A 27,611-nucleotide genomic window follows, 5' to 3' on the forward strand; every position below is an offset into this window, starting at 1 on the left:
CAGCTCTTATTTCTAGAGCACTTCAGTGTGTGTGTGTGTGGGTGTGTGTGTGTGTGTGTGTGTGTGCGTGCGTGCGTGCGTGCGTGCGTGTGTGTGTGTGTGTGTTTGGAGGCTTGTAGGAGCATGTGTGTGCATGCAGTGCGGAGGACTCGGTGTGTGTGTGTGTGTGTGTGTGTGTGTGTGTGTGTGTGTGTGTGTGTGTGTGTGTGTGTGTGTGTGTGTGTGTGTGTGGCATCTCCTCTGGGATCTGCTGGCAGATGCAGCAGACTGTGGGTACAGAGAGGCGGATAAAGTTTGGCTCAGCCTGCAATCCAACCACCCTAAAACCAAAGAGCCACGCATGCAGTCCTTTTTATTTCATTCGCCTCTCTTGTCTGTTTTGAAAAATCTTTTTTCTTTCTTTGCATTTGTCTTTGTTGGTTTAACTAAACACAAATCTTTGTCTATCTTTGGTCAACACGCTCACATCAGATGTTTCAATCAGTCGAATACTGATGTTGTTGATAAAATCTGTTTTTTTACTCGTTTACAGATGAAAAAACAACTCCTGAGGAAAAATACTGTATGTCTTTCATTAGTTACCTACTCCAGGGAGGTTGTTTACACAGGAGCTGTTTGTTGGTTACCTCCACCGAAGAGGGTTGTTTTCTAATCATGTCCATTTGTTTGTTGGTTCCCAGCAGGATAAGGTAAAAAACTACCAAATGGATTTCCCTGAAATTGAGTGGGAGGATGGGTCTTGGGCCAGAATATTTGGCTGTGAACTTTTTTTTAACATTAAGAGACAAACTTTTTCTTTAAAACAAACATTTTATTCTCAGAGTCCATAAATGGGGCTGATATCTATGAGTATGTATTTGTGAGGAGCATGTATTTATATAACTGTCCTGTAGTTGTTTTTTTCTTTGTCTTTTAGCAGGATTTCATTTGGACAGATCTTCATGAGAGGATTGGGTGATGAGCAGGAATATCAGATTGCTGTGAGGAAGCAGTTATAGCTCAGGATATGCCTGCAACCCAGCAGTTCATGGCTAAACGTCGGTAGTATTGCAAGAGAGTGTGAAAAATCAAATCAGTAAGTAAATAAAGAAGTTTTATGTTTTAAAAAAGGACCCTCGGCTCTCTTCATAGATCATTTACTTCAGATTTTAAATAATGATGGTTTCATCTTACGACAGACAAAACTTTGTTCTGACATGAAAGCAAAAAAAAAAAAAAAAAGTTCTCCTGAAATGTTCCACGATTGCCATGTTCCAGCCATAGGAACGTTTTTCAGATCGTATCCTACTCTTTCTTGTCAAGTCGCACTGATGTTCATTCTTAAAGAAAAACATCTTAAAGAAAAACATCTCTTACACTTAAAAGCAGTAATGAGCAATCCAAGCTTGTTTCTTTGTCTGCTGTTTTTTTGTTTGTTTGTTTTTTGAGGGAAGAAGAATGTAATGTATGTATTTGGTGGGTTAGGATAGTTTTTAAATTCCTTTTAAAGACATGACTTTATGTATAAATTTCAGTTCAAAGGTCACTGACATTGGTTCATAACATGAGGATTGACATTAAAATCATCCACTGATCACTGATCACATCCACTGATGTCCCAGTGACGACTTCTGTGGTCGTATGTGGTTTGAGTGCGCTACTCATGAATGTCTCTCAGTTGGAACAAATGAGGATAAAACAGGAAACTGGCTGAGTGAAAAACAAATGTGCATTTTAAAAGTTAACCGGGTGTTTATAATAAACTGAGGAGCAGAAGGTTGTGTTTGTCTAATTATTGCAGATGTTGTGGAATACATTTTAAAAAAGCAAATACCCCACTGTGAAGGTGTCAAGTCTTATTCTATTTTTCACATAAGGAGAAGGGATGAGCTTAAATATCATGCTGACATTGCTTTTGATGTCTTCAAATTCAAAACAGCTTGATAACTTATGAATTCATGTGAGTAGAACGCAAACGCGCCAGAGCAATTTTCATATTTTGTCGTCCTTTCAGCCGCTGAGGACAAACACAGAAACAATGCCTTTATTTGAACTGCTGCTGGTTTCTTTCCAGCTTCACTTTGGCAGGCTGCTCGAGGTTCACGTCCATTTCCAACCGGCAGCTATCAGTCTGATGGAAACTGAGTCCAGCGAGAGATCATCAGTTGACTACTCACACAACACTGAAAAAGTCTGACCAAAATTATTTGGAATTATTCACAAAGTTGTATAATTAGACCAGTGGCTTTCAACTGCAGTGGAAAATATTCAAAGCGGAGCCTTAGGACAGAGAAAGAAGTAACGAGTGCTTGCAGAAAAATGGGCACATAGTGCACCGGTACCAGCTCATACCACACATCTTAAGATAATTAGAGAGTGGAAACGCGTTTTTGTATTCCCATCAGTGTTTCCATCCACGTGCGTCCCCCAGCAAATGATTAATTTGGAACTGAGGAATGTGTGCTCACTGTTTAGTCTTCCGCTCCTCTGGGTTGTAACCCCTGACACAACCAGATCACCTCTGAAAACCATCACACATCTGCTTGTCTAAACTATGGTGCAGATACCAGGACCAGCCTCCTCCATATTCAACCTCCAACCATCCTTTCCTCCGTCCAAATCAAAACTCCGCAAACGGCAGACTTCATTTTCATCGATGCAGACTCTAACAGTCTGGACAGGCATTTCCTGTGGGTGGGAACTGAGAGCAGAGACATTCTTGGTCCAGGCACCTCCACTTCCTGTCTCTGTTAACAACACACAGAAAGACACAGTGTCTGGGTCTGCTCTAATTTTATACTTTACATCTTTTCCAGTGGTAGACTAAGTTTAAACACCAAGATTACTAATGTTGCATGTAAACAATAGTAAGAGGGCCAAGGTCAAAGTCTCAGTGCTCAGATTATCTGTGGAACGGAATGAACATGTGAACCCAGTGTTAGACACGTGTGTGATAGACACACTAGGATAAGATAAGGATGGATTGTGTATAAAAACATATCAGAGCAGAAAACCCAGAAAGGTGCATTTTAAGCAGGTCATTGTGTCAGGGAGGGTTTTCCTTTTCCGTTACTGCATGTACCTGCTTGTTTATGTGCACCAAGGGGTGTTGGAATAGCTGTGATAATCAATTCCTGTCCTCCCAGGGGTCAACAGCTGCACCAAAGTGTTGGTATGTGACAGCTGTCGTGTGTCTTCAGGGGTTCCCTAAAAAGCCAAAGTTCAAAAGTAGATGCAAATTACAGAATCAACAGCACCATTTGCACCTTCTTTTTTTTTATAGGTATTTCTTTGCAAGGTAAAATTACAGGTTGATTTTATATAACTAGACATTTTAAATGATTTCATATACCAATGATCTAGTGAACACTGGAAACTAAAACATACTTGTTCACTTGTCTCATTCCTCTTTAATCTTCTAAATGTTTTCACCGAAATCCTTCATTGCAATTTATGTAATTTCTTTCAAAAAAAAGATATGCATGATTTTACAGTTCTGTAACCTCAAACGAATATTACCCTGCATCAGTGATCTACAATGGGGTCACTAGAAAGGGCATCTGTGTTTTGCGATCACCGGTATGTGGAAAGGTAAGTTGTGAATTTGAAAGTTAAATATTAGTTCCTGCAAATTGAAATTGCACTATTACAAATGTGACTGAAGCATTCTAAACGTGGGGATTTTATGCAGTTTCCTCAATGCACTACACCAAAAACCGTAAGATGCATGAAATTACGTATGTTTGTGCTGTATTTATGTGTTGTTACTGCTCTCTTCTGGTCAACAGTGAACATGACAACTCCACGGTATAATACAAATTATTTATTAAACATATTTATTCCCAAAAAAAATAAACTCACAGGAACTCTTCATGTTGTGGCTTTGGTCTTTGACAAACACTTCATTTTGTAACAGACATGCAAACTATGTATTTCAGAACCAGGTTTAGCAGTGTTTCTTCAGCGTGTTCTCTTTTTTTTCTCACAGAGGGAATTGAGAAGCTCAATCTGCTCTGGATACTGGAATCCTAGCCTGCAGAAAAAACACATCAGTCATGTTATAACTTAATTTCACATATTTATCACATCCTGGTAAATATCTGTGGAGCTGCACAGCGATCTGATGTGTGGCTATGAATCGCTTTAGCTGGAGGGCAGAGCAGCTAAAGAATCTCTACAAAGTACTGCAGACACTTGTCAATAAGTGGTGAATCATTTGGAAATTGCAGCAGTCTTTAAAGGAGCACTTTTTGTTTTATTTGGGGAAAAAACCCTTGTAATATATGAAATACTGATGTATTTCAAATGTTCTTGTTTGATTATCATTTGATTATTTGGTTCTGCAGCTGATCAATTGGATGTTTTCAAAGTAAATCTAATGTACACGGCGACTGCTGAAAAGGTTTGTCAGATCAGACTGTAACTTCTCCTGGTCTTCGCAGTCATCTCACCGTCCAGGAGTCTCCAGTAACAGAGGGATGTCGTCCAGTCTGGGCTCATTAACAAGGTCGTGGAAAGCGGTAAGTCCAATGAGACCTTTACCAATGTCTTCATGTCGATCAAGATTGCAGCCGACCTTGCCTGCAAATAGATAAATAACACCAAAAGGATGAGAGATGAAACAACAGACTGACTGTGTAAGTCCTGGATGTACCTTTGGAATCATTGACATGGATCGCTTTGAGGTAGTGGAGACCCACTTCCTGATCAAATTCATCAAGCATGGCCTTCACCCCTCCCTCTGCAGACAGGTCATATCCTAAAAAAACCAAAAAACTGTAAAAACCTTACGCAGCTGTATTATTTTATGACTTCATATGCATCTTCTCTGTATCAACTGCTGAAAGTTTGGATGTCATGAACTTGACTTACCTGCTGCGAAGGCGTGGCAGGTGTCCAGACACACTCCCATTCTGCTCTGGTCTCTCACTTTGTCTATGATGCTCCTCAGCTCGGAAAACTTTCCTCCCAGCGTGTGGCCCTGGCCACACATGTTCTCCAACACTGACCGATTTGAGGGTAAAAAGGAAAAGAATATTTACAACAATACCAAAGTAGCCTGTTATTGTCACACCAGTGACTTTTTATTTTGGGGAAAATAAGTCAAAATAACTGGTAACAAATAAAGCAACACATGTGAATTACAGTATTTTCGGCACTATAAGGCGCACCTACAAGCCTTTTTCTCAAAAACCAACGGTGCGCCTTATATATGAAGAAAATTTTAAAATAGGACATTCATTGAATGTACGCCTTATAGTCTAGTGCGCCTTATAGTGTGGAAGATACTGTAGATGCAAAGGGATTCCGCGACCACCACTGACTGAGAGGCGTGGTACGCTCTGGACAAGTTTCATCGCTGAGCCACACGAAAGACAAAGAACCATCACACACACATTTTAGTTTTCCTGTGTTACTGTGTTTTCCCATCTACCTGTAACCACAGCAGGTGTTTGCCTGTGAGCATGGTTGATGGCTCCTGCTATCTTCTTTGCACATTCTTCAGTGGAGATGATACCTAAGGAGGATCCAGGGTGAAAGTTGTAGAGGTCGAGTCCCAGACGGTTGCAGCGGCTGAGCTCGTCCACCAGCAGAGCCTGGCTCTTCTCAAACACATCTGAGTGCCACATGGTACACAAACCACAAGACGTCAGAGGAGAGAAGTCAAGGCCGGGACGCACAGGAGACATCCACCAGTGGGTTGACTCACCCTCTTTAGGAGATCCACAGTTCATCAGGTAGGATCCGTGAGGCACAATGTGAGCTGGGTCGAACTCGTGGAGGGCACACCGCTCCTGAGACTTCTCTGCAGCTGCCTGGTCCAGAGCAGGCCTCTTCCAAGACCTCTGAGAACCCAGAAACATGGCAAAGCTTCTGCCGCCGATCTCTGTGCAGGCCTCCACTGCTTTCCAGATCCCACCTGGAGGCAGGAAACAGCACAAGACATGAGGTTAAATTAGTGTTTAAACAGTTTAGGAGCATTAGCCAAGATGGCATCCAGCCTCACCTTGGATGCCAACATGTGCTCCAATATATTTCTTATTCCCACGCCTCTTAGTCTTCTTGACTCCTCTCTCCTCGTCCTTCCTGTCTGGACTCTGGTGGTCCTCTTGGGCTTTTCTTGTCTTTATTTCACACTTTTTGGGAGCCATTCTGGGAAATTATGATGCAACACTTGTTGATGAGCAAATCGGCACAAAAGAATCGCGATTCTAGATGTGAGGCTGGCATGAGTTCGACTGTCAGAGTTCTCTAAGGTCAATCTCGTCGTTTCGTGCGTCCCTCCGGCGGGAACCAGCCAGTCAGGGGGCCTGAAGGCGGCGGCCGAGGGCTGCCCGTTACAGACGACTCACACTGAGCAGCAAAATGGCCGCCCGTCAGCCGACTGAGTCCACAACGCTTTGAATTTTAAATTCTCCTGCACATTAGGGTTTACACCGTTACAGCGTTAGTACTTATTTGCGAAGCAGTAGCGTGTTACGTGTGTGTTTTTCATCATCTGTCACTTACTTGACTTTCTGCTCAGGCGTCGCTCTTCTTGTAGCCTCGAATGCCTCAAAAAGCATCGCACTGAAGCACTTTAGCTAAGCTAACTAGCAGACTGGCTTTTCTTCATATGTGATTCCCGAGGTGAGTAACTTGACGTTTGTGTGTAATTTATAAGATTTCAGACTTAGCACGCATGCTAAATGCACCGTGTTTGACTAATTACTGTGTTAAGTCTTGATAGCCAAGCTAGCGCCTTTAGCCCGGCTACTTGTAGCTTCTGTCTAGTTAAGTCTCAGTAACCTCGTTAGCCTCTGTTAGCATTAGCTCTGGGATAGCATTATTAGTAACTATTAACATTAGCTGAGTAGGATATGTAGCTCAAGTCTGACTTTTGTTGTTAAAGACGTGTGTCTACAGAACAGAGACGCTACCTAGCAAACGTTTCACAGCTGCTTGGTGTCTTTAAAGTAAACGCATTAATGTACGTGCTAATCTGTGTCTGCGTATTTAACGAGTATGGGCAGAAACCACTCCTTCACGTTAGCCGTCGACCTGATGCAGAATGTTAACAGCAGCTGCTGTTGAACTCGTCGCCTCAGTAAACTATAATGACATGAGTGAAGGTGTTTGCTCATGAACTCAAATGTTAATCCGTGTATTCAAGGTTCAGTTTGAGCAGCTCAAGAAAAAACTACTTCGTGTTGAATAAAAAATAAATAAATAAATAGTGTGGTAACGTTAGCTAGATCGCTAAATGCAGATGATCCTTTGACAACGTTGACGGAACAGGACGTGAAGAGGCAGCGTTAGCTGGTGTGTGTCAGCTATTTGGAGCGAGGCTGGACAGATCTGTGACTTTATAATAATAATAATATTGATAATTATAATAATTAATAATAATAATAATGGTGTGTGGGCTCCTGATCAAGAAGGCCTGTGGGCAGATGAACGTCAGGAAAGACGTGTTCACACACACACACACACACACACACACACACACACACACACACACACACACACACACACACACACACACCTTTGGGTCGTGGCTGTTCAAGTGTATGCAGTTTAATTGCCTGTTGTAATGGGAATTAAATAGTTTTCAGGGTTGTATTTGTCATTTTCAAAGCTGGGATACATCTAACAGGTGGACCATCTTTTCTAGATTACTGACAAACCTGTTCAAGGAAAAAGTAGCACAAGTTAATAATGACAGAACTGCTTAAAAAGATCACGCCACTTGATTTTTTGCATGTTCACCTTCTGGGTTAACCCAGTGAATCATGTTAATGACAATGCAGTTTTTCCATGGGTATTTTAAGACTTAAATGATGTTCAATGGAAGATTTGCTGCGAAATCATACTTAATATTCAACTTGAACAATACATGCAAATTCATTTGTGTGTTTGATGATGTTTTGTTAAATTAATCCAACCCTGACTCGGTTGGTTAAATCTAACCATTATCACTTTGTAATATTCTCTATACCTATGATGATAATGACTGTGTTTGTCCTGTAGTATTTTTAGTTTTTCTATGTAAACAACTCATCCAGTCAAGTACACAGTATTTCGTCACTGACTCATGGATGTTTTCTTCTTGCCGTGGCTATTCTAAACTGGTAGTCAGTGGTTGACCAGTGATGATCTGAAATTAATTGCCACTGAACAAGCAAGTGGCCACTGTGATTTAAGTGTGTTACTAAATTGTGATTATTATTTTTTCTCTAGAAGAGAAGAGTGTCAGGACAGGAGTAGTAGTTCATGGAAGACAAGAAAAGGAAAAAAGACGACAAAAGGAAAAGGGAAGCCTCTCAGAAGGTAAGCATTTTTACAATTATAAGATCATATGTTTTGCTACAGCATCTTGTTAAATCTTGCTAAATTTCCCAGTTTGGGATAAAGTATATCTATCATTCATATTATTTTTGATATAGCCTCAGGAACACAAGCTGGATTTACATGGACAAGTTTCTTTACTTTTATTTAGGCCATTTTTATTTGGTGTCATTTCACCTGTTTGGATGACTTGTGATCTCAGATCTGATGTTTACATGCGTCGCTACATTTAATTGGAACAGCCGTATGACATGCTTGGAAATTACGCTGCCTACATTATCCTCAAGTGATAATCGCTGCTACAAAGCTGGTTCATCGCTTTGTAGGTCTTCTCTGGACCTTTTCTCCCACTTTGTCAGTCTTTACTGCAGAGTTGGTTTGGCCTGTTGCATGTTGCTACCATGGGATAATTTTTAAAAGTAGAAGTATGATTCATAATATCAGTAACTGTGTCACTGCGCCTGTTTCCCTACGTGAAAAGAGACTTGATCCAGACTTTATATGCGTTTCAAATATTTAATCATAATTAATCTTAGCATATGTGTGTTTGTTATAATTAACTTTTTTATGATAATTATTTAAAGTAGAGTGATTGTAATTCTAAACTTGGGGTTAGGGTTAAATATTTAACAAATCAGGTTATTTACGCTGAGAAAACAATTTTGGATTGAGCCAAATTGTCTTAACGTTTCACAGATCCAGGAGCAGCTTTTTGCTAAACTGTTTATAGAATATAAGGAGATAATGGGAACAATAACAGATCATGACAGTCAGTCACTAATGAATGGCTGATGGGAAACATGATAAATATATTATTCCAGGTCTCTTAGGATTCCTTTAACTAGCTACGATCAGTCGTACAGCATATTGTAGCCATTCCTATATACTATTTTTCACCTTTGCCCAGCACTTAATGTATTTACAGTTGAAATATGAATTGTGTTGTTCTCTCTTTGATGACAGTTGAATAAATATTTCTATTCTATTCATTTTAGGTAGCAGAACAAAAAAACAAAGGTAAGCAACACTGATTTTTACTATACACACACATAAATCTGATCATCTCTCCTTTTTTTATTATTGTGCTTAGTAGTATTCTTGTTTCTGTGCGTCTTTACGTCTTTTACACACATTTTTTGACAGGGACGTACGATCATCAGACATCGTGCGTCTCTGGGACGCAAGCTTTAAATACCTTTAAAAAATGACCGACTGACCAAAAAAAATCTACAAAAATATTCAGTTTATCCATTTCTCCACTTAGATTACGAACCGAGAAATCGCCATTATTTTTTCATCTTGCATGAGTTTCTCTTCACAATATTCACCTGTGTGATTCTGCCTTGTCAAAATTACATTATCACCAGGCCTCTATAAAGATGCAAAAGTTTGAGAAAAAGCACTGCTTGGTGCAGTGTCCACAGGAGAATATATGAATTAAAGGAAAAAACAAAACAAAACTATATTACATCTTTCCTTATTTCTAAAACTTTTTTTAAGAATGATCATCAGGCTCTAACATTTTGATAAAAATAATACAAAACTTTACTTTTTTTCATTTTACTAAAACAGTTATGACTTAGTTACTAATAAAATCTTAAATTAACAATTTATTTAGTTTTTATATTGTACTATTGGCAAAACTCAGTCCTTGCATACGGCTTCTACTGTATATTCTGTTATAACTTTTGGGATGCATAAACGTCCTATTGGGATACACAAATGTTTTTGTTGTGCACTACTTTTTTGAGGTAAAATTAATTCTGGCTTAGTTTTAGATTTCAAATTGCTGGCATTACCAAACCCCTGGAGTTGTATTCATTTTATGTTTTAAGACAAATAGAGACTTTTCATCTTCAAAATGCAATTTTCTTAATTTCTCAATAGTTGCTTGTTAGTTTGATTTGTAAAAATATGATCCAAAGTGTTGGCATTCAGTAATTCTCTGTATTATCTTCTCTCTACTATGACATACAGTTACCTTGGGTAATTAATAAATGAATTATGCCTGATATGTTTTTCTCTCCATCTCCAAATCATGCAGTGCCAGACTCGACCAAGCCAGCGTCTGCCCAGTCTCCTGCCACTCAGAGCAGCTCTGCCTCCCCCAGCCCTGGACCCACCCCCTCTGCCTCCCCATCCCCAGCCACCTTGGGCCCTGGCAGTGCTGCCACCCCATCACAGGGCGGCAACAATGCCAAGCGCCTGGCGGTGGCCAACGGACAGCCCACCTCTACCAACATTTCTTCCTCTTCCGTTGGTGGCCCCGGTGCTGCTGGAAACAGCGGCGCGAGTAGCGGAGCCCAGGCGCCTCAGCAGCAACCGCGCTACATGCCGAGAGAAGTGCCGCCTCGATTCCGCTGCCAGCAGGACCATAAAGTGCTACTGAAGAGAGGTCAGCCGCCACTGTCCTCCATGCTGCTGGGAGGCGGAGGAGGAGGAGATGGCCCCAATGCAAACATGGCTGCTGTCTCAGGTAAGTGCTAATTATGCCATTTTCATACTAGGATAACTGCATTCTTGTATGAAGGTTGTATCTATTGCTATTTACTTCTAATGAATGTCTTGATGGATTTGGTTTTTCAGATTCGGGTGCAGCTAGCTCCTCACTGGCCCTCACCTCATCATCAGTTGCTGCTTCTACTACTACTTCTAATTATGCAAATACCATGTGGGGGATGAGCTCGAGCAGCCAGACCTCCTCTCAGGGCAGGGAGAAGGTAATCGTCGATGGCAACGACCTGGAGGAGTGGCCTAGCATTGCCGGTAGTGATGGAGGAGGAGCTTCTTTCACTGGGGTCGGAGGGGGTAGCGGCAGCAACAACAACAGCATGCCTGGGAACAGCATCAGTGGCTCCGGCAACCAGTCGTCACCCACTTCCTCGTTCTCTTTGTCCAATGAATGTATGCAGTCGTCCAACAGCGTGGCATGGGGGATGTCTGCCTCCCAGGGTCATCTTGGAGGAGGGAGTGCAGCGGCAGCAGTCGGGCCTCTGCTACAACAACCCTCCTCACTTTCCAAAGCCTCTACTGTGCCGGGGGGCCACGACGCCAGTGGCCCCGCGAACGGCAGCAGTGGGATTCCAGGTGCCAATTTCAATCCAAATGCCAACCCTTCGGCCTGGCCTGCCCTGGTGCAGCAGGATGGGCCTGCTGCTGCTGCAGGGGAAGGAAACCCATCGTCCTTCCATCACCAGGGCCCCGGAGGGTCTTTGTCTGCCAACAACTCTGCTTGCCTGGGGCTGGGAGGCGGGGCAGTCGGGGTGCTCGCGAGTCACCCACCTTTATCTGTGAATCAATCAAGCACCCATCAGCGCCAACTTCACCAAATGCAATCAAGAGACAGAGACATTGGAGGGGGGAAGTGGGACAGCGAATCAATGGGACCAAAAACTGCAGGGGGGGACGGGATTGTCGGTGGTATGGACCGTGGTGTTGGAGGAGGTGAAATAGGAGTGGGAGACCACAGCCTCAACTCCTCCTGGAGAGGCCATCCCTCTTACTCTGCAGCTAATTCCAAAATTGGTGCCTCAAGGACTGACGGGTGGGAGGGTGGAGGAGGGGGCGTGGGGGGATTTGGAGCTGCTGAAGGAGATAATGGAACCTCAAGTTGGGGTTACCCAAGTTCCGCTGGTGGAGTAAATGCTTGGGACAGTGCTGGAACTGGGGCAAACGGTAGTCAAACCTCCGGGTTATCTCAGGGAGGGTGGGGGTCATCAGGAGTAGGAGGGGAAAGAGGGGGTTCCGGTGGCGATTGGAGTGGGAGCTCTACGGGTGTGGGTGGAGCTAATCCAGGAGGTGAGGCAATGGGTGGGGCCTGCAGCAGCAACAGCAGCAGTAGTGGAGGCAGCACAGCCGGTAACCCCCCCGCCTCCACCTCCTCTTCCTCAACAGTCACTACCGTGACGAGAGCTTGGGACAATCAGAAGGGAGAGGGGGAAACTGGGGAGTGGGATGGGATAGGAGAAGGACGTGGGGGGTCCTCTTCCAGCGGTGGAAATTCCAGAAGTGGGAGTGGGCCCAGCAGCGGTCACAGTCGTTCTCATCACTCGGCACCCAACGCTGAAGCTGCCTTACAGAACCTGCTAAGCCGATCTGATCTGGACCCTCGAGTCTTGTCCAACACGGGGTGGGGCCAAACGCAGATTCGACAAAACACATCCTGGGTCTTAGAAGAGCACGGAGTGAAAAGTAAAAGCGGATCTTCTGCTACATCGAAACAGTCATCTTCTCTTAGTGGTTCTTCTCAGTATTCCGGTGGACCGAGGACCCAGGTAGCTGACGCGGTTGGACTCGGGGCCAATTCGGCCCTGATTCCATCAACTGGGTCCTCCGCAGAGGGCTGGGAGAGTAGCAGTAACAGTAGCAGCAGTGGGGCGTCTCTGTCTGGGAGAACCCCGCTACCTTCAGGCACCAACGTGAGGAACCTGGGCGTATCACAATCTGGGGCAGTGACCACAACAGGATCTGGTATGGGGTCGGGGGTCATACCAGGACATAGCCAGCAAGGGAAGGCTACTGGCTGGGGTGGGGGAGGGATGGATAGCCAGGAAGCCAAAGGTTGGGGAAGTGAGGAATGGGGAGAGAGGAGTAGAGGAGGAAATGGAGGAGGATGGGGTGATCATGGACAACAGGGTGACCCAGGGAGTGGAGGGTGGGGAGGAAGTCAGGAGGAGAAAGGGACGGGGGGGTTGAAAGATATGGAAAGGGGAAATGGAGGAAGTGGGTGGGCATTAGGACAAAAGGTGGGGGCAGGTAGAGACTGGGGAGAGCAGCAGTCCAAAGGAAATAGCGGATGGGATGATGGGAGGATGAACGGAGGAAACTCAGGTGGGGATTCAGGCGGGGGTGGTTGGGGGAGCTGGGACGATGGTGCTCCCAGGAGAACCTGGGGAGCAGGGGGAGGGGGGGGTGGAGGGGGAGGGGTAGGGGCCATGGGGTCCAAACCCAATCAGAGTTGGAGCAGCGGAAATAAAACACACCAGATGCCAAACAGCCTGCCGGGTTCCATCGCCGGCCCGCAGGCACAACTACAACAGCAACAATCACAGCCCCGCAATCAGCATCCGCAGCGGCAGCAAGTATCGGACCAAGGGGCTATGCAAGGGGGCGTGGGGAGGAAATCCGTCTCTCAAGCCCAGAATCAGAACCAAAGCTCAGGCTGGACCTCAGGGCCCATCCCTGGTGGCTCCGGAGGAGGAGGAGGTGGATCTGAACCGAGTGGGTGGGAAGAACCTTCACCGCAATCTATTAGCAGGAAGAACGAAATCGATGATGGAACATCAGCATGGGGAGACCCAACTCATTACAACTACAAGCCAGTCAACCTGTGGGATAAGAACAGCGCCCCCGCCGGACAGCAGCCACATGACCACAGTCAAGTTCAACAGCAGCAGCAGCAGCAGCAGCAGCAACAGGGACCTCCGATACAGCAACAGCCTTGCAGGCAAGCTGCAGGGCCGAACAGAGATTTCAGCACTGGTCATGGACCTGGAAAAACACCAGCTATGGGTAAGAATCCACAAACCGAAGCTGATCACAGCACTGCTGTTATCAACCAAACAAGACTTGGTTCATTCAGTGCCAAATTCAGTGTGAAAATGAAAAAAAGTTCTTGCATAAGGATAAGGACATTTTTAGCAAATGTTTTTCTTGAATTTAGTTTGACTCTTTACTCACTTGATGAAAAACTGAAACTCCGAAGTTCATCATTAGTCTTAGGATAAAGGGTTTTGTGTACAATATATACTTGACAAAAGATAAATGGAAATTTTATATAATTTCAATTTTGAAAGAATTGAAGCCGCGAATATGATAAATACAGAATTTTCCGCACTTTAAGGCGCACCAGACTATAATGGCGCAACTTCAACGAATGGCCTATTTTAAAAAACTTTTCACATACAAGGCGCACTGGATTATAAGGCGCACCATCAAATAATGGCCTATTCTAACAAAAAATTTCACATATTAGGCGTTTTGGATTATAAGGCTCACCGTTGGTTTTGAGAACCTTAAAGGCTTTTTAGGTGTGCCTAATAGTGCGGAAAATACTGTAATCTGAATATAGGGCTAAAATAACAAACAGGTTTATCTTTCAGGCTGACATTCGTAACAGTAGTTTTCATTTAATAGTTATGTAAGTGGATTGTGTTTCTGAATCAGTGATGGCAGTATGACACCTGTTCTGATGTATGCTGCTGTGAAAATTACTCGGAAATTAATGACTCAAAATGCACAACCACAACCACGTTCTTCACGAGGAAGGCTGAATTTCTGTTTATAGGTTAGCATTGAGGTTTATTAGTGTGAGCAGCATCGTTTCACATCCATCCGTTTGTTTTCTCTGCAGTTAAATCTTAAAACCAATAGCAACAGTAACCATGACCTGAATGCTTTTAGTAGTAAGCTGTTCTTTACGGTAACCAAGGCTACTCTAGCTGTCAACGTTAGCTGTTGTTTTTCATCCCATTAGCTTGATGGAGCTGCTTTCATTTTTAAACAGCAATGCTGCATGTGAGAAAACTGTCCCATGTGTGTTCTCCATGTATAACATTCAAGTTAACAAGCAAATATTTTCTGAGAAATGTTTTGCTGAGCTTCAAATGCTCAGTTTTTTTGACAAAAAAATGTAATTCAGGGGAGACTATTCATCCATCTTGTAAATTAGACGATCACAATCGTCCATCTACAGCTACTTATCCACCTCTAGCGGGTCAAAGGTCTGCTGGAGCCCATCTCAGCTGGCTGGGTGAGATACAGGGGACACCACAGATAAAACGCCAGCTCATTACGGAACAACACGGGAGACAAACAAACCCTCATGCTCACACCTGCGGACAATTTTGGTGAAGACCGATTCACCTAAGCTGCATGTTTTTGGAGGTAGCCGGATCTTTTTGAAAATGGAACTTTATGTCTTACGGTTACGCCGTCCGTCCACATGACAACGCAGATTTCTGTGACGAGAACGGAACTTTTCAAAAATGGCAGGTCTGCGTTGTCGTGTGAACGCTGTAATGTAAACTTTTACTACAAGGGGGGAGTCTCCCTGTGGGGAAAACCGCTGTGACGTTAGAGTGTGTGACCCGTGTCTACATGTACACACAGAATCAACAGAGTTAAAACCGGCTATTTTCTGACATATAACAGCTCCACATCAAAGATGCGTTGATAAACATACTTGACAGTTCAATATTTGTTTGTTTCTTTTTTTATGAGTCATGAAGTGTATATATTATTTTTTCATTCATCCACGTTCTTTGGCAAAGATGCCGACCCCAGGTCTGGGTCAGACCGGAACGCGTTGCCTGCTGGTGGAAGAACTCTCTGATGGTTGTCGTCCTCCAGGAGGAACGGGGTGAATTTCTACACGTCCCAGTCCTGTCTGTTGTAGTTCTCGAAGCTGTTACGGAGAGGTTCTGGTTATGAACCTGTTGATCAACTGACTGATGCGTTACGTGTGAACGGAGTTTTTTCTAAAACACTGTTGTGTGGAGGCAAATTTTTTCTATGCGGGGGAAAAGAAAAATCCGTTTTCAAAAGGATCCTTCTACGTGTGAACATGGCCCAAGACACAGGAAGAACATATAAATTCCACAGAGGGGAATCGAACCCCAAATGTTCTAGCTGTCAGACAGCAGCGCTACACACTGCACCACCACCATCAAGAAACTGTCAAATTTAATGATGCACAGTCTACACGCTGGACTTTTTTTCAACAATTTATAGCTGTGTGCTTCCCTGCCACGTTTCTCTATCTTGACCTTTGTCTGCAGGACCATCAGGGTGGGGTGGTACTTCTCCAAGCAGCCCTCCAGTAGACAATGGAACATCAGCTTGGGGAAAGCCTAGTGATGCTCCTACTGGCTGGGGAGACCCTGATGATACTGGGGGAAAGACAGCGGGTTGGGGAAACCCTGCTCCAAACCTCATCAAGTCTGGTTAGTTCTCATTGTTATACCTAAACCCTCAGTGGTTGTTGATTTGGAATTACAGTATTTGCCTTTTGATTATCCACGCCATCTTATTTTGCTAAATTGATTGTGTGCGTACTTTATAGTCCACAAATAAAAATGAATTCCAGATGTGGGCCTTTCCCCTGCAGGCTCAAAGTCTATGCAAGATGACTGGGGGGACAAGGAGGTCTCTGTGACAGCATCACGTCACTCAAGCTGGGAAGATGAGGAGGAGGGAGGCGGCATATGGAACAGCACTGGCTCCCAGGGAAGCGGCTCATCCTGGGGACAGGGAAGCAACGGAGGCTGGGGGCAGAGCACTGCAGGGAAGAAGCCCAGCAACAAGGTGTGTTACTGCTGGGATCATGGGAGAAAAAAAAAAGCATTTAAGAAAGGAAACGGCACATGGCAGCGTTTTGGTCCTGCAGTCGTCACATTAATATTTTCTATTAAAACCCTGCAGAGCATTTCAATAATTTTAATTTGCTTTACAGGGTCCACTGAAGACGGGTGGAGGAGATTCATGGATGAGCCCCGTCAACAGACAGTTCTCTAACATGGGGCTGATGGTAAGACAAAACAATGTGTCCATTTTTCAAGTCGTTTTCCTAAACCAGGATGATGATGATGATGATGATGGTGGTGGTGGCCTTCTTCTTGTGGACAGAACGACGATCCCAGTGGCCCAAACATCGACCTGGCCCTCCAGGAGAAGAAGATGGACATGGAGAAGAGAGGCATGGGCATGAGCGATTACAATGGCGATATGAGGAAGGGGGGGAGAGGAGGGGGTGTGGCGTATCGCCCACCTATTTCCAAAGAGGCAGCCACTGCGGAGGCTCATTCATTCTATGATAAGGTGATCCTTCTCCACCCACCTGAACTCTCTTGTTGTGTGTTTCTCGTGTCTGTTTAACATTTTGTCCTTTCTTACTATTCTTTATCTCCTTATGTGGTTCTACCTCGTCTTCTGGTCTGCCCCACTTCCTTCTGTCTTAACCCCTACCTCACCCCCTCACCACCACTCAAAAATTGGTCTTCTATTGGCTGTCGCTGTGACAGACCTTGCCGTTGACCAATCAGGATTGGTGCCTTGGGGAGGAGGGTCCTTGCTCTCTGTACTCACCACCCACTGTCTACAAGCCCCATCCCCTCTTCAACCACACTATCCCCTTTAGACAAGTAAGATCACGGCTCCCACTGTTTCTGTCCCACCATCTTGTGCATTAGGTTTTAAAAGTTTGGTTTCTGTGAACAATGAACTTTTAATTGTACCGACAATTTGCCTGTTCCAGTCGTCATGTTTTTCCTAATGTGCATATTTTTATACACGTGTTTTTCACACACATCAGGTATTTAAGGGACCTTTTTAACATTTTGTTTTCATCTTTGATCTTAGGGCAGTCACAGTATTTTTGGCAGCGGTGGAGGGATGGCTCAGTCAAGACATCAGCAAACTGTCCCACCCATAAACCAGTCCCCAGGGATACGAGCGCAAGTGCCTCATCAGTTCCTGTCTCCTCAGGTACAAATGCTTTCGGTTTTATTCAGTATTACTTTCAGTTCTGTAGATATTTCACACTTCTCAGTGACACAGGAAATGTGTGGGTGGACTGTGTAGAGGAGATGTTGTTTTTTTTCCCCTCTATTTGCACTACTGAGTAAACTAAAAGTAGTTTATTCAACTTGGAAATGTGTTTCACTTGTTTCCTTCTCCATTTTTCTTGCTTGTAGTTAAATTTATTATAAATCGTCAGGTATATGCATGCAGCACCAGGCTGTTCACTGACATCTTTGTGAATTCTCTGAGATGCATTTTACTGATTCTTCATTGAGTGAACTAATATCACATGACCTGCTGACTCTGTGTTTGGTATTGATTAGTTAGTACAATCCCTAGAGGACATGATCGGTCTTTAGAACAACGTGGATCACATTTCCTGCCTTAATTTGGAAGAAGAGAAAGTGAGAAACACGTATTTTCTGCCAATTTAATTAATCTCATTCTTCGTTCGTGTACCGGATTAAGTCAGTTGTTAACACCAGCTAATTAGAACATGAAGAAGAATCAATACTAAGTGGAAGAAGCAGAAAGCTTATATGGTTGCTAGGGGTTACTGCACCAAAATTTCTATGGTAACAGGTGTGCCTTACTGCTGTTGTGTCTGTCTCCAGGTGCCAGGTTCCATGCTGAAGCAGGTGCCCCCTCCCAGCGGGAGCGTGGGAGGAGTGGCAGGACTAGGGGGAGGTGTTTTCCCTCCACAGCTGTCCCCCCAACATATTGCCATGCTCAGCAGCATCTACCCACCTCACGTTCAATTTCAACTGGTGAGAGGCAGCAGTAAACATGAAGCACTGCAGGTTTTCATCCTCATTCAGTAAATTATCAGTTTGGAAGTCACAAAAATTTAGAAAGAGAAAATTGTAAACACCAACTGTTTTGAACATTGTACAGGTGAACAGGTGATCGTATAGAAATATAATATGTATAACTAATACTCTATAGATAATGAAATGTAGAAATATATTTTTGTATGAAAGGTATTTGTAAGGTTTATGCAAACCTTTTTTGGCCACAGCTCTAAAAGTTTGGTTATTTATTTTCCTGACAAAACAATGAAGTCTTTAAAAACTGCATTTATTGTGGAGTATCTACCATACACACTAGAAGTTACAACACATAAAAGAAGTGATTTGGTTTATTAGCATTACGTGGAAGTAGTGGTCTCCATAACGTGAGAGGTTTTTCTTGCTGTCTTGTTGGAACCCACTTCCTTTTTGAGCGTATTGGGGGAAAAAACGTTTGTGCCACCACCACAGAAAGTCTCCTTAAATATCAATGTACAGTGGTACCTCTACTTACAAAATTAATTGGTTTCCTGAAGAAATTTCGTAAGTAGAGACGCAAATGCCCTAATCCATTCCAAGCCCCAAAAAATTCTGACATAAATGTTTTATAAAGCATAAAAATGCATCAAAACATGTAACAAATACATGTTACAATTAGATTATTACACAATAAATGAGAGTTGTGCATAACCTAAAAAACAAAGAATAGAGTAAAGAATAATAATGACAGTCATTTACCTTTTAACTGCTGTCCTCATTGTTTTTTGCCCTCTTTGGTTCATGCGCTCCTACCTCACCATGCCGGACAATGGAGTGAATTCCAGTCCTCCTTTTGAACTTCTCCAACCACCCACGCGATACCTTAAACTCCTTAAACTTCCTTTTGTTTTAATAACGTGGCGATTGTAGATACACTACAGCCACATTCTTTTGCGAGATCAACCAAACGTATCCATTTTTCATGCTTTTCTATCATCTCTTGCTTTGTTTTTTCAGACAAACTCTTTTCTTCGTCTTTTCTTTTCCTCTTTTCTCCGTCACTTTCTTGGGGTCCATAGCAAATACTCTAAAAGTTAATATATTTACGTAAAACTATGAGAAAACATCATGGGTCGAGAGCCAAATGACGAGGACCCTGCATTAACACCGATCTAGCTCCACACAGAGGTCCCTCTTAGTCAATGGGATGCCAGGAAGATACTAGGTAATAGCCAGTGGCAGAGCAGCAATGATAATTGTTGCATTCAGGAACCTGTGGGAGCTGCAAGTATCAGCCCATACTGTATTTTTACCTTACATAAGTTGAAATTTTTTTCGTAACTACAGGTAATATTTTCCTGCTGAGAAGTTTCGTAAGAAGATGTACCACTGTATTAGCTATTTTTCATCATGCACCATTCATGTGAACACACAACTGTTCGGGGTGTATCTTGTCACAGCAGCTTTGCGCTGAGATTTGGACCGTTTTCCCACCAAACTTCACTCTTTGAAATGAATCACAGATCACATGCAGCTTTATCAGGGGAGGGCAGTCTGAACAAGGATCAGCCATTGTCCCTTGCACAGAAGCTCACAAACGGAAAAGATTATTTTTGAATGAATTCTTGATGATACTTTTCATAAAAAGAAATATTTTTGGCCTGTTGCTGGCCTGGCAGTCAGTGGTTTACTTTTGTAAACCAGTCGTATACTGTATAATTAAACACAGCTAGATAAACACAAGCTAATTAACAAATTGTTACATGTTTGTATTTAGAATTTTGTTTTTGCTGTTGGCTCGGTCCTCCGTGTTTTTTCAGGCTTGTCAGCTCCTCCTCCAGCAGCAGCCGCAGCAGCAGCAGCAGCAACAACAACAACAACAACAACAACAACAGCAACAACAGCAACAACAGCAGCTGCTGCAAAACCAGAGGAAGTTTGCACCCAACGTGCGACAGCAGACTGACCCCCAACAGGTACACACAGATACAGTATATCACACAATCCTTTTTTTTTCCCCCTTCATTTTACCAGTTTAACTAATCTCTGGCTGTTGTTGTGTTTTTGTTTGTTTTTTATTTTTTGGGGGATCTCAGCTGGCCAGGATCATGGCGGTTCTCCGACAGCAACAGCAGCAGGTTGGGGGTTTAGGTGGTAGCTCCAAACTTTCACCCTCCCACCATGGAGGAGTTGGTGGTGGAGGTCCAAAGCTGCCTGGGACTGATCCTGTGCCTCATCCAGGCCTTGCAGGATCTGTGACTGACATGCACCAGAAGAATCTGGGGCCGTACTCTGGTAAAGTGTTGTTTCTAGATGACTTTAATGCACAGGTTAGTCCAGTCAATATTCTGGGTTTCCTTTAGCAAGAAATTAAACGTTCTCTATTTTTCTGCATCTCCTCCTGTGAGCAGGCTTTAGCTCTGGTGTGAACCTACCTGGCATGGACCTGGGTGGCTCTGTGGTGGGGGGACCTGGGGGCATGAAGGACCTGGGGGGTCAGCAGTCCCGCTTCAAATGGATGATGGAAGGACACTCTTCTCCAGACACCACCTCACTTGAAAATGCGTTCCACAAAAATGGTGAAATGCTTATTATTATGTTTATTATTCATTCACATGTTGGATTTGATAAAACAGGGAACAGGAGGGTGTTAAGATAAAAGGGGTTAATGGGATTCCTTGTGAAATCACATTTAAAGATGATCAGTGAACTCATCTGGTGTTGAATGATGTAACAAATGTGATCATCAGCCTCTGTCAACCTTCTAGGTCCTGTCACCCCTATGAAGATGCCAGGGGCCTCGCCCTACTCCCAATATGACATGATGGTTGGAGATGGACTGGGTGATAATTGGCACCGCACTCCTGGCAACAAGATGGGTGTAAAGCCTCCCACCACCCCCAGCTGGCCCCCTGGTTAGTGACAAGTGAATGTTCAAAAGGGTTATCTGAGTTGGACCCAGGAGAGGAGGGGTTAAAACCCGTGTCCCCTCTGACCTGTACACCTGTAGTTTCCTAGGGTGATAGCTGCGTTTAGGCGTCTGTCAGGCTGACGCCTCGCTCGAGGTTTTTATTAGTTTAAGGTGACGGAAAACTAGGTGACGTGTGTTTCCTCTTCAGAGTTCCATCCTGGTGTGCCCTGGAAGGGCATTGACCGTGCTGACCCTGAATCTGACCCTGATATGACACCAGGGAGCATGATGGGAAACGCGGTGTCCCCCAACCTCAATGATACTGAGCACCAGTTGTTACAAGATAATCCTGGTAAGAACTCCACGTGTCATTTTCCATGTGTGTCGTCTTGTTCCTGGTGTTTCTGTCCCTGTCGGAGCGTAACCGCTGACGGACCTGAAACAGAGGTTCAGGTTTTCATTTAGGGGAACATGCCTGAGGCAGATGATGTGTTTTTCTATACAGATTCCACCCCTCCCCTCAACACCTTGCTGCCTTCACCTGGTGCCTGGCCCTACCGTGCCTCTGACAGTCCCCTAAGCAACGCACACAACTCAGGTAAATACAAGCCAACACACACCTTGTACTTTCTGAGCTTGTGTGTTCTTTTGTCTTTACTTCTGATTAGAGCCAAAATTATGTGCTAGCTGATGAGTTTATTCCAACGTTACAAATTAGTTGGCAACGTAATAAGTTTAATGTAAGCCAAAGTCAAACATATGCGTCTCACATGTCTCTTGTTTTTTTTAACTTGGGTGAATAAACATTTGATTTTAGGCTCTGATTCCAAAAGAACAAACAATGTGGTTTTGTAAAGTTGGGTTTAACAAGTTATTTTCCTCTGTTTCACAGACCATCATTTGGTATATTTTTTAAATGAAAAGAATTCATAGTGGGATCCATTTCTGATTGTCCCAGACATGATCAGTCTGAATGTGCTAAAGATATTTTTAGAATATTTAAATTCACATTTTAAATGCCCTAAAATCAGTGGAGATGTAATAATTTTTTCACAATGACTTTGGGTACCTCTGTACCCTAACAAGATGTCTTCTCTACTAGTTGAAGATACTGGAGTATGTCAAATGAGAGAAAAACCTTGAACCATAATCTCTATGCTTCATGCTTTGGGCATTTGTATTGAATCCCAATGGTGGTGCATCGTACACAGATCAGTTTTGTCTTGATCCAATGAGTAATCCTAGTATACAGAGTGACATAGTATTATAAGCCCCCTTTAGACCCTCATTTACTTCCTTTACTTTCCAGCAAAGTACACAGAATACAAGACCAGCTGGCCCCCAGAGCCCATTGGACACAAGTCTTGGAAAGCCAGCCGCAGCAACAGCAGCCAGAACCAGCTGTCCCGCCCACCCCCAGGACTAGCTAGTCAAAAGCAGCCATTGCCTTCTCCTTGGTCCGGAGGAGGCCCTCGACTGGCTGGCCGGGGTTGGACCAGTGGCTCCAGCACCGCTGGTAATACCCCAATGCGTTTCGTTTGTTTTTTCTTTAACAAGGTTGTCCCTTTTCCTCATTCCAGGCACAGCATTTGTTCAGATATGGTGCTAATGCAGATGCACGTCATGAAACAATCCACTATTGCAGAATTGTATCAGCTTATTTAAAAAGAAGAATCCAGTTTCATTTTATTTATTTTGGAAGGGCAGCCAAGGTTTGATGTGGTCATGTTTACACAGAAAAGGAATGCTCCCACTCAGTGTGTTTGCTTGCTCTTCCTGTTCTGCAGGCTCAACTTGGAGTGATGGCAGCTCTCGGGAAAGCTGCTGGTTGGTGCTCAGTAACCTCACACCACAGGTACGGAAAAGATATACAAATGAAGCGACTGAAAGCACTGGGGAGTAAAGTGGAATATGTTTTCTAAATGCAATATCAACTGTCATAGTTGATGTATATTTGTTTTGATGTATTCATAAATATCCAGACCTCTGACTTTTATGCTTGATGTATTAATACAGCTTTGAATTTCTTGTTCACCAGATAAGATATATTGTCTAACTTACATGTTCCTGCAGATTGATGGCTCCACTCTGAGAACGATCTGCATGCAGCATGGACCTCTGCTGACCTTTCACCTTGGCCTGACCCAGGGAACTGCTCTGATTCGCTACAGCTCCAAACAGGAGGCGGCCAAGGCGCAGAGTGCACTCCACATGTAAGACTCAGGCTGTTGTTAACATGATGTCTGTGTCACCGTCCGTTCTGTTTGGTCAACATGTAACTGAAACCAGTGGACGTTTAGCTTAGCTTCCCAGAAAAGATAAGAAATGGGTCAGTGACGGCTCATCGGGCTCCGTCAACGAGCCAAAACATCTGCCTGTCAGAAACTAACACAGCTGGAGAATTAATCAAAACTCATTTATAAAATGTATTTTCATAAACAGCTTTTTACATCCGTACTTGTATTTTGTGGTAGCTGTCGTAGCTCAGACCATTTGCTAGGCAACAGGACAGACTCCAGGGAGTACCCCTAGTAAACCCTCACCAGTGATTTTGCTGTGGTTTCACTGATAGACAAGTTTTACTGTTATTGTTGAGCTTAATTTGACAGGTTACTCTTTCAAAATACACTGATAGTGGAACTAGCTGCACATAAAGTTTTAATTTGAACAAAAAATGTTATTTTATTAATAACAGTTACAGTATTTTCGGCACCATAAGGCGCACCTCTAATGAACGGCCCATTTTAACACTGTTTTCATATATAAGGTGCACTGGATTATAAAGTGCGATAGATTATAAAGCGCACCTTCAATAAATGGCCTATTTCTTAAAAATTTTCCGTATATAAGGTGCACTGGATTATAAGGCGCATTGTAGGTTTTTTGAGAAAATTAAAGGCTTTTAGGTGCGCCTTGTAGTGTGGAAAATACTGTAATATGAAGATGCCAGGCGAGCCCCCTGCATCTTCATAAGGGTGACAGGACACAGTTTGTATTACTTTTTTTTTCAGACAACATGATTTACAGTGACCTCTGTGGAAAATATTGTTGATTTTGACATGGATGTGAAAAAAATTATTTATTGGCTTTTCTTTTGTACCAGGTGTGTTTTGGGTAACACCACCATCTTGGCGGAGTTTGTAAGCGAGGAGGATGTGACTCGCTATATCGCACATTCCCAAGCAGGAGGGGCAGGAAGCGGCGGAACCACAGCCAGCTCTGCAGGCTCTGGGCCCACAGCAGCCTCTGCTGTGGGGGCCAACAACGCTAACGGAGGTAGCTGTGAGAGAGCTGGAGCAGCAAGCAGTGGTGGTGGGGGGGGAAGAGGAGGAGGAGATGGAGGTTCCACCGCTGGAGGAGTGGGAAGTGGTGCGAATGCTAATTCCAACTCTGGATGGCAGAGTCTGGACAGCACAGGCAGCTCATCGGACCAGTCCGTCATCCAGGGGCCCGGGCTCGGCATCTTCACCCAGTGGAGCAACAACGGCGCCAATGTGGGTGGGGCTGGAGGAGTGGAGGCTGGACGGCATGGCCTTTGGGGGGGGATGGGTTCAATGAGCGGTGCTGGGTACCCCAGCAGTAGCCTCTGGGGTACCCCGGCACTGGAGGAACGTCACCAGATGGGCAGCCCAGCTTCACTGCTCCCAGGAGACCTGCTAGGTGGGGGGGCCGACTCCATCTGAGGGGCCGATTTCAAAACACACTTTACATCCATGTTATAATACGTATGTCACACACTGCAATCATTTACATGCAGAGATGACATGAATCATAGCTACACTGGTTACCAAACATACAGGCTACATGCAGTACATGCACACATTATTTTTTACACGTACACATTTATCCATTCAACGTAAAAATGAAGACGACAGTGAAACTTGAACCCGGGAAAAAGGTGAAATCCATTCAGCTCTTACAACTCAACTGGATAGCTCTTTTTACTCCAAACCCCCGTCATCTGCACTCGGAGATCCGATCACTCAGGCATGCACTGTAGACAGGCTCAGCCGGAGTCGTACAGAGTTGTGAGTTTAGCTATTGCTGTTTTTAGTGTGCCACAGTTAGTTTGTTTTTTTCTTTTGTATTACTATTTAATGGTCGAATCTCAAAATTCAGACTTGCAGACTCTGAGCCCTTGCAAACCTGGCTGGTATACTTCCGAGTTCTCACGTTTGGAAGCTTGGTAGTGTGGAGGGATCTGGACTTTGTAGGGAAAGGGACGATCAGCGACGTTTGAGGTCTGGAAAAGAAGAGCATTTTTTGGTAGGTACTGACAACCTCTATCACCATGGGACCCAGGGTAAAAAAAAAAAGAGAAATCTAAACAAACAACATTAGCCAAACTTGCACTATATGCCTCTGGGTTTGTTGTTGACACATGCCCCAGAAATCCCTCCATTTTTTTTACTTTTTTTTGTTTTGTTTGGAAACGGCTACAACACAACTACACAGACCTTACAGGACGACTAAATGTTACAGCAGCAGTGGCCTTGGCTCGCACCCGACGGCCACCCACCCGCCATGTCAGCAGCAGAAGCATCACCTACGCATCAGTTACACACTGCTCTTATATTTGACAAGCAAAATTGTAACTCCTTGTTGATGTATGTTGGTTGTTTCTGTTTTTAAAAGAAAAGAAATGCGTGACACTTTGTGGAAATCCATAGATGTCTTTTTGTTTTTGCCCTTCAAACACTGACCTCGCTATTGTATTTTTTTCTTACTCGAGAAATTAAGTTGGTTATTATATATTATCATAACGTAAATGATGACTATGATCACTTATTTACTCGCTGTACAAGGTGCCCTCCTGCCTGCCTGTGTGAGCATGAAAGGAGAGATAATGACCGAATGGTGGAGGATGAGATGAAGATGATGATGATGATGTTGGGAGTGTGTGTTATGCTATAATGTTGAATGTGTCTTTTTTTTTTTTGTATCTGAGAGATTCATGAGAAACATGTCTGTGTGTGTGTGTGTGTTTGTTTTTGAACACTTATTTGCTCCAGTCAGGAAAGTGAATAGATGTTGATCTGACAGAAGGTGTGTGTCTGTGTGTGTGTGTGTGCTTGACGATCTGGATATTGTGATAGCTAAAATGTTCAAAAACGTTGGCACTATTGCATATGTCTCTTAAGTTGTGTTTTTAGCACCATGTTGTTTGTGTTTTGTTTTCTGTCGATTGCAATAAGAGAATATTTTTGTTTTTAAGAAGAAACAACCAACTGAAGGCATTTCTCTTTAAGATGCCAAATCCTACCATACCAAGCTGAGCTGGAACAGTGTTTTACAGACACGTTAAAGACATTACCTGTTATATTTTACTGTTTGATTTTAATTTCTTATTTTTCAATTTAAATTAAGTTGGTCTTTATTATCAGTCCCGTTCAGGATGTTTTTGTTGTTTCTTTCAGATGTTACAAAAAGGAGAGGAATTTAATTTAAAGCAGAAAAGAACAAGATAATAAAGGTTGAGTTAAAGTCTGCAGTGGTTTGTCCTTCATCTGTTACCGGGTCATCGCTAAACATCCTGATCCTACTGACGTCAGCAGGACTGTAGCATTGTGTTCCTTTACAGCAAATCCTTCCAAATACTATTTACCATAATACAAAATGTATACAAATATGATTTTGTTTTGATTGCAACTGAAATACACAATAATTGTTCATTTTAAAGTGATTCCAACGTTAACTGGACATATATTTCCTTAGTTAGAATTTTCTAGTTATTTTAACTTGATATGAAGGTTTCCTCTGGTGTCCAGCTGAAAAAACAATAAGGATCACTCACATCAGTTGGTCTGTTAGTTGTTCAAACTTAAAAAGTTTTTTTTTTTTTTTTAAAAAAGGGGGAGCTATTTGAAAAAAAAAATTAATTGAATAAAGCAGTACATGAACGACATTGTATTAGCAATTTCCTTGGAGTCTGTTAATAGACGCAACAACAAACATTTAAATACTTTCATTGATTAGTCAGTAAAGTGTTTACTGTATACCTGAAGGTAACGTGAACGCGTCCTTCATTCCGTCACGTACCTCATCCACGCTGTTTTGGCTACAGCTCGGGCTTCTGTCCTGTGTGTTTGTTTTGTGTGTGTCCCCAA

General features: G+C 43.4%; 2 protein-coding genes across 3 annotated transcripts; one reads left to right on the forward strand and one right to left on the reverse strand.

Annotated features, from left to right (window-relative positions):
* Window positions 1-1,998: 1,998 nt before the first annotated feature.
* On the reverse strand, window positions 1,999-6,603 carry si:ch211-141o9.10 (probable endonuclease 4). Its single transcript, XM_068304683.1, has 10 exons — window positions 6,490-6,603; window positions 5,987-6,132; window positions 5,690-5,899; window positions 5,414-5,596; window positions 4,852-4,983; window positions 4,634-4,738; window positions 4,431-4,560; window positions 3,841-4,012; window positions 3,062-3,186; window positions 1,999-2,726 (listed from the first exon to the last, which is right to left on the reverse strand). The coding sequence occupies exons 1-8, from the start codon at window positions 6,543-6,545 to the stop codon at window positions 3,940-3,942; spliced, it is 1,035 nt and encodes a 344-aa protein (XP_068160784.1). The 5' UTR covers window positions 6,546-6,603; the 3' UTR covers window positions 1,999-2,726; window positions 3,062-3,186; window positions 3,841-3,939.
* tnrc6ba (trinucleotide repeat containing adaptor 6Ba) lies at window positions 6,473-26,991 on the forward strand. 2 transcript variants are annotated; one of them, XM_068304679.1, is made up of 22 exons: window positions 6,473-6,609; window positions 8,200-8,289; window positions 9,303-9,324; window positions 10,352-10,783; window positions 10,894-13,818; window positions 16,086-16,250; window positions 16,415-16,611; window positions 16,760-16,834; window positions 16,933-17,124; window positions 17,328-17,447; window positions 17,665-17,790; window positions 18,441-18,593; window positions 20,414-20,569; window positions 20,690-20,888; window positions 21,005-21,172; window positions 21,362-21,508; window positions 21,713-21,856; window positions 22,010-22,102; window positions 22,814-23,020; window positions 23,292-23,359; window positions 23,578-23,717; window positions 24,608-26,991. In XM_068304679.1, the coding sequence occupies exons 2-22, from the start codon at window positions 8,233-8,235 to the stop codon at window positions 25,185-25,187; spliced, it is 6,366 nt and encodes a 2,121-aa protein (XP_068160780.1). In that variant the 5' UTR covers window positions 6,473-6,609; window positions 8,200-8,232; the 3' UTR covers window positions 25,188-26,991. The 2 variants fall into 2 exon arrangements, with proteins under 2 accessions (XP_068160780.1, XP_068160781.1); XM_068304680.1 differs by lacking the exon at window positions 17,328-17,447.
* Window positions 26,992-27,611: the final 620 nt, after the last annotated feature.

This window comes from Antennarius striatus, chromosome 21 (assembly GCF_040054535.1).
Source record: "Antennarius striatus isolate MH-2024 chromosome 21, ASM4005453v1, whole genome shotgun sequence".
Taxonomy (NCBI): Eukaryota; Metazoa; Chordata; class Actinopteri; order Lophiiformes; family Antennariidae; genus Antennarius; species Antennarius striatus.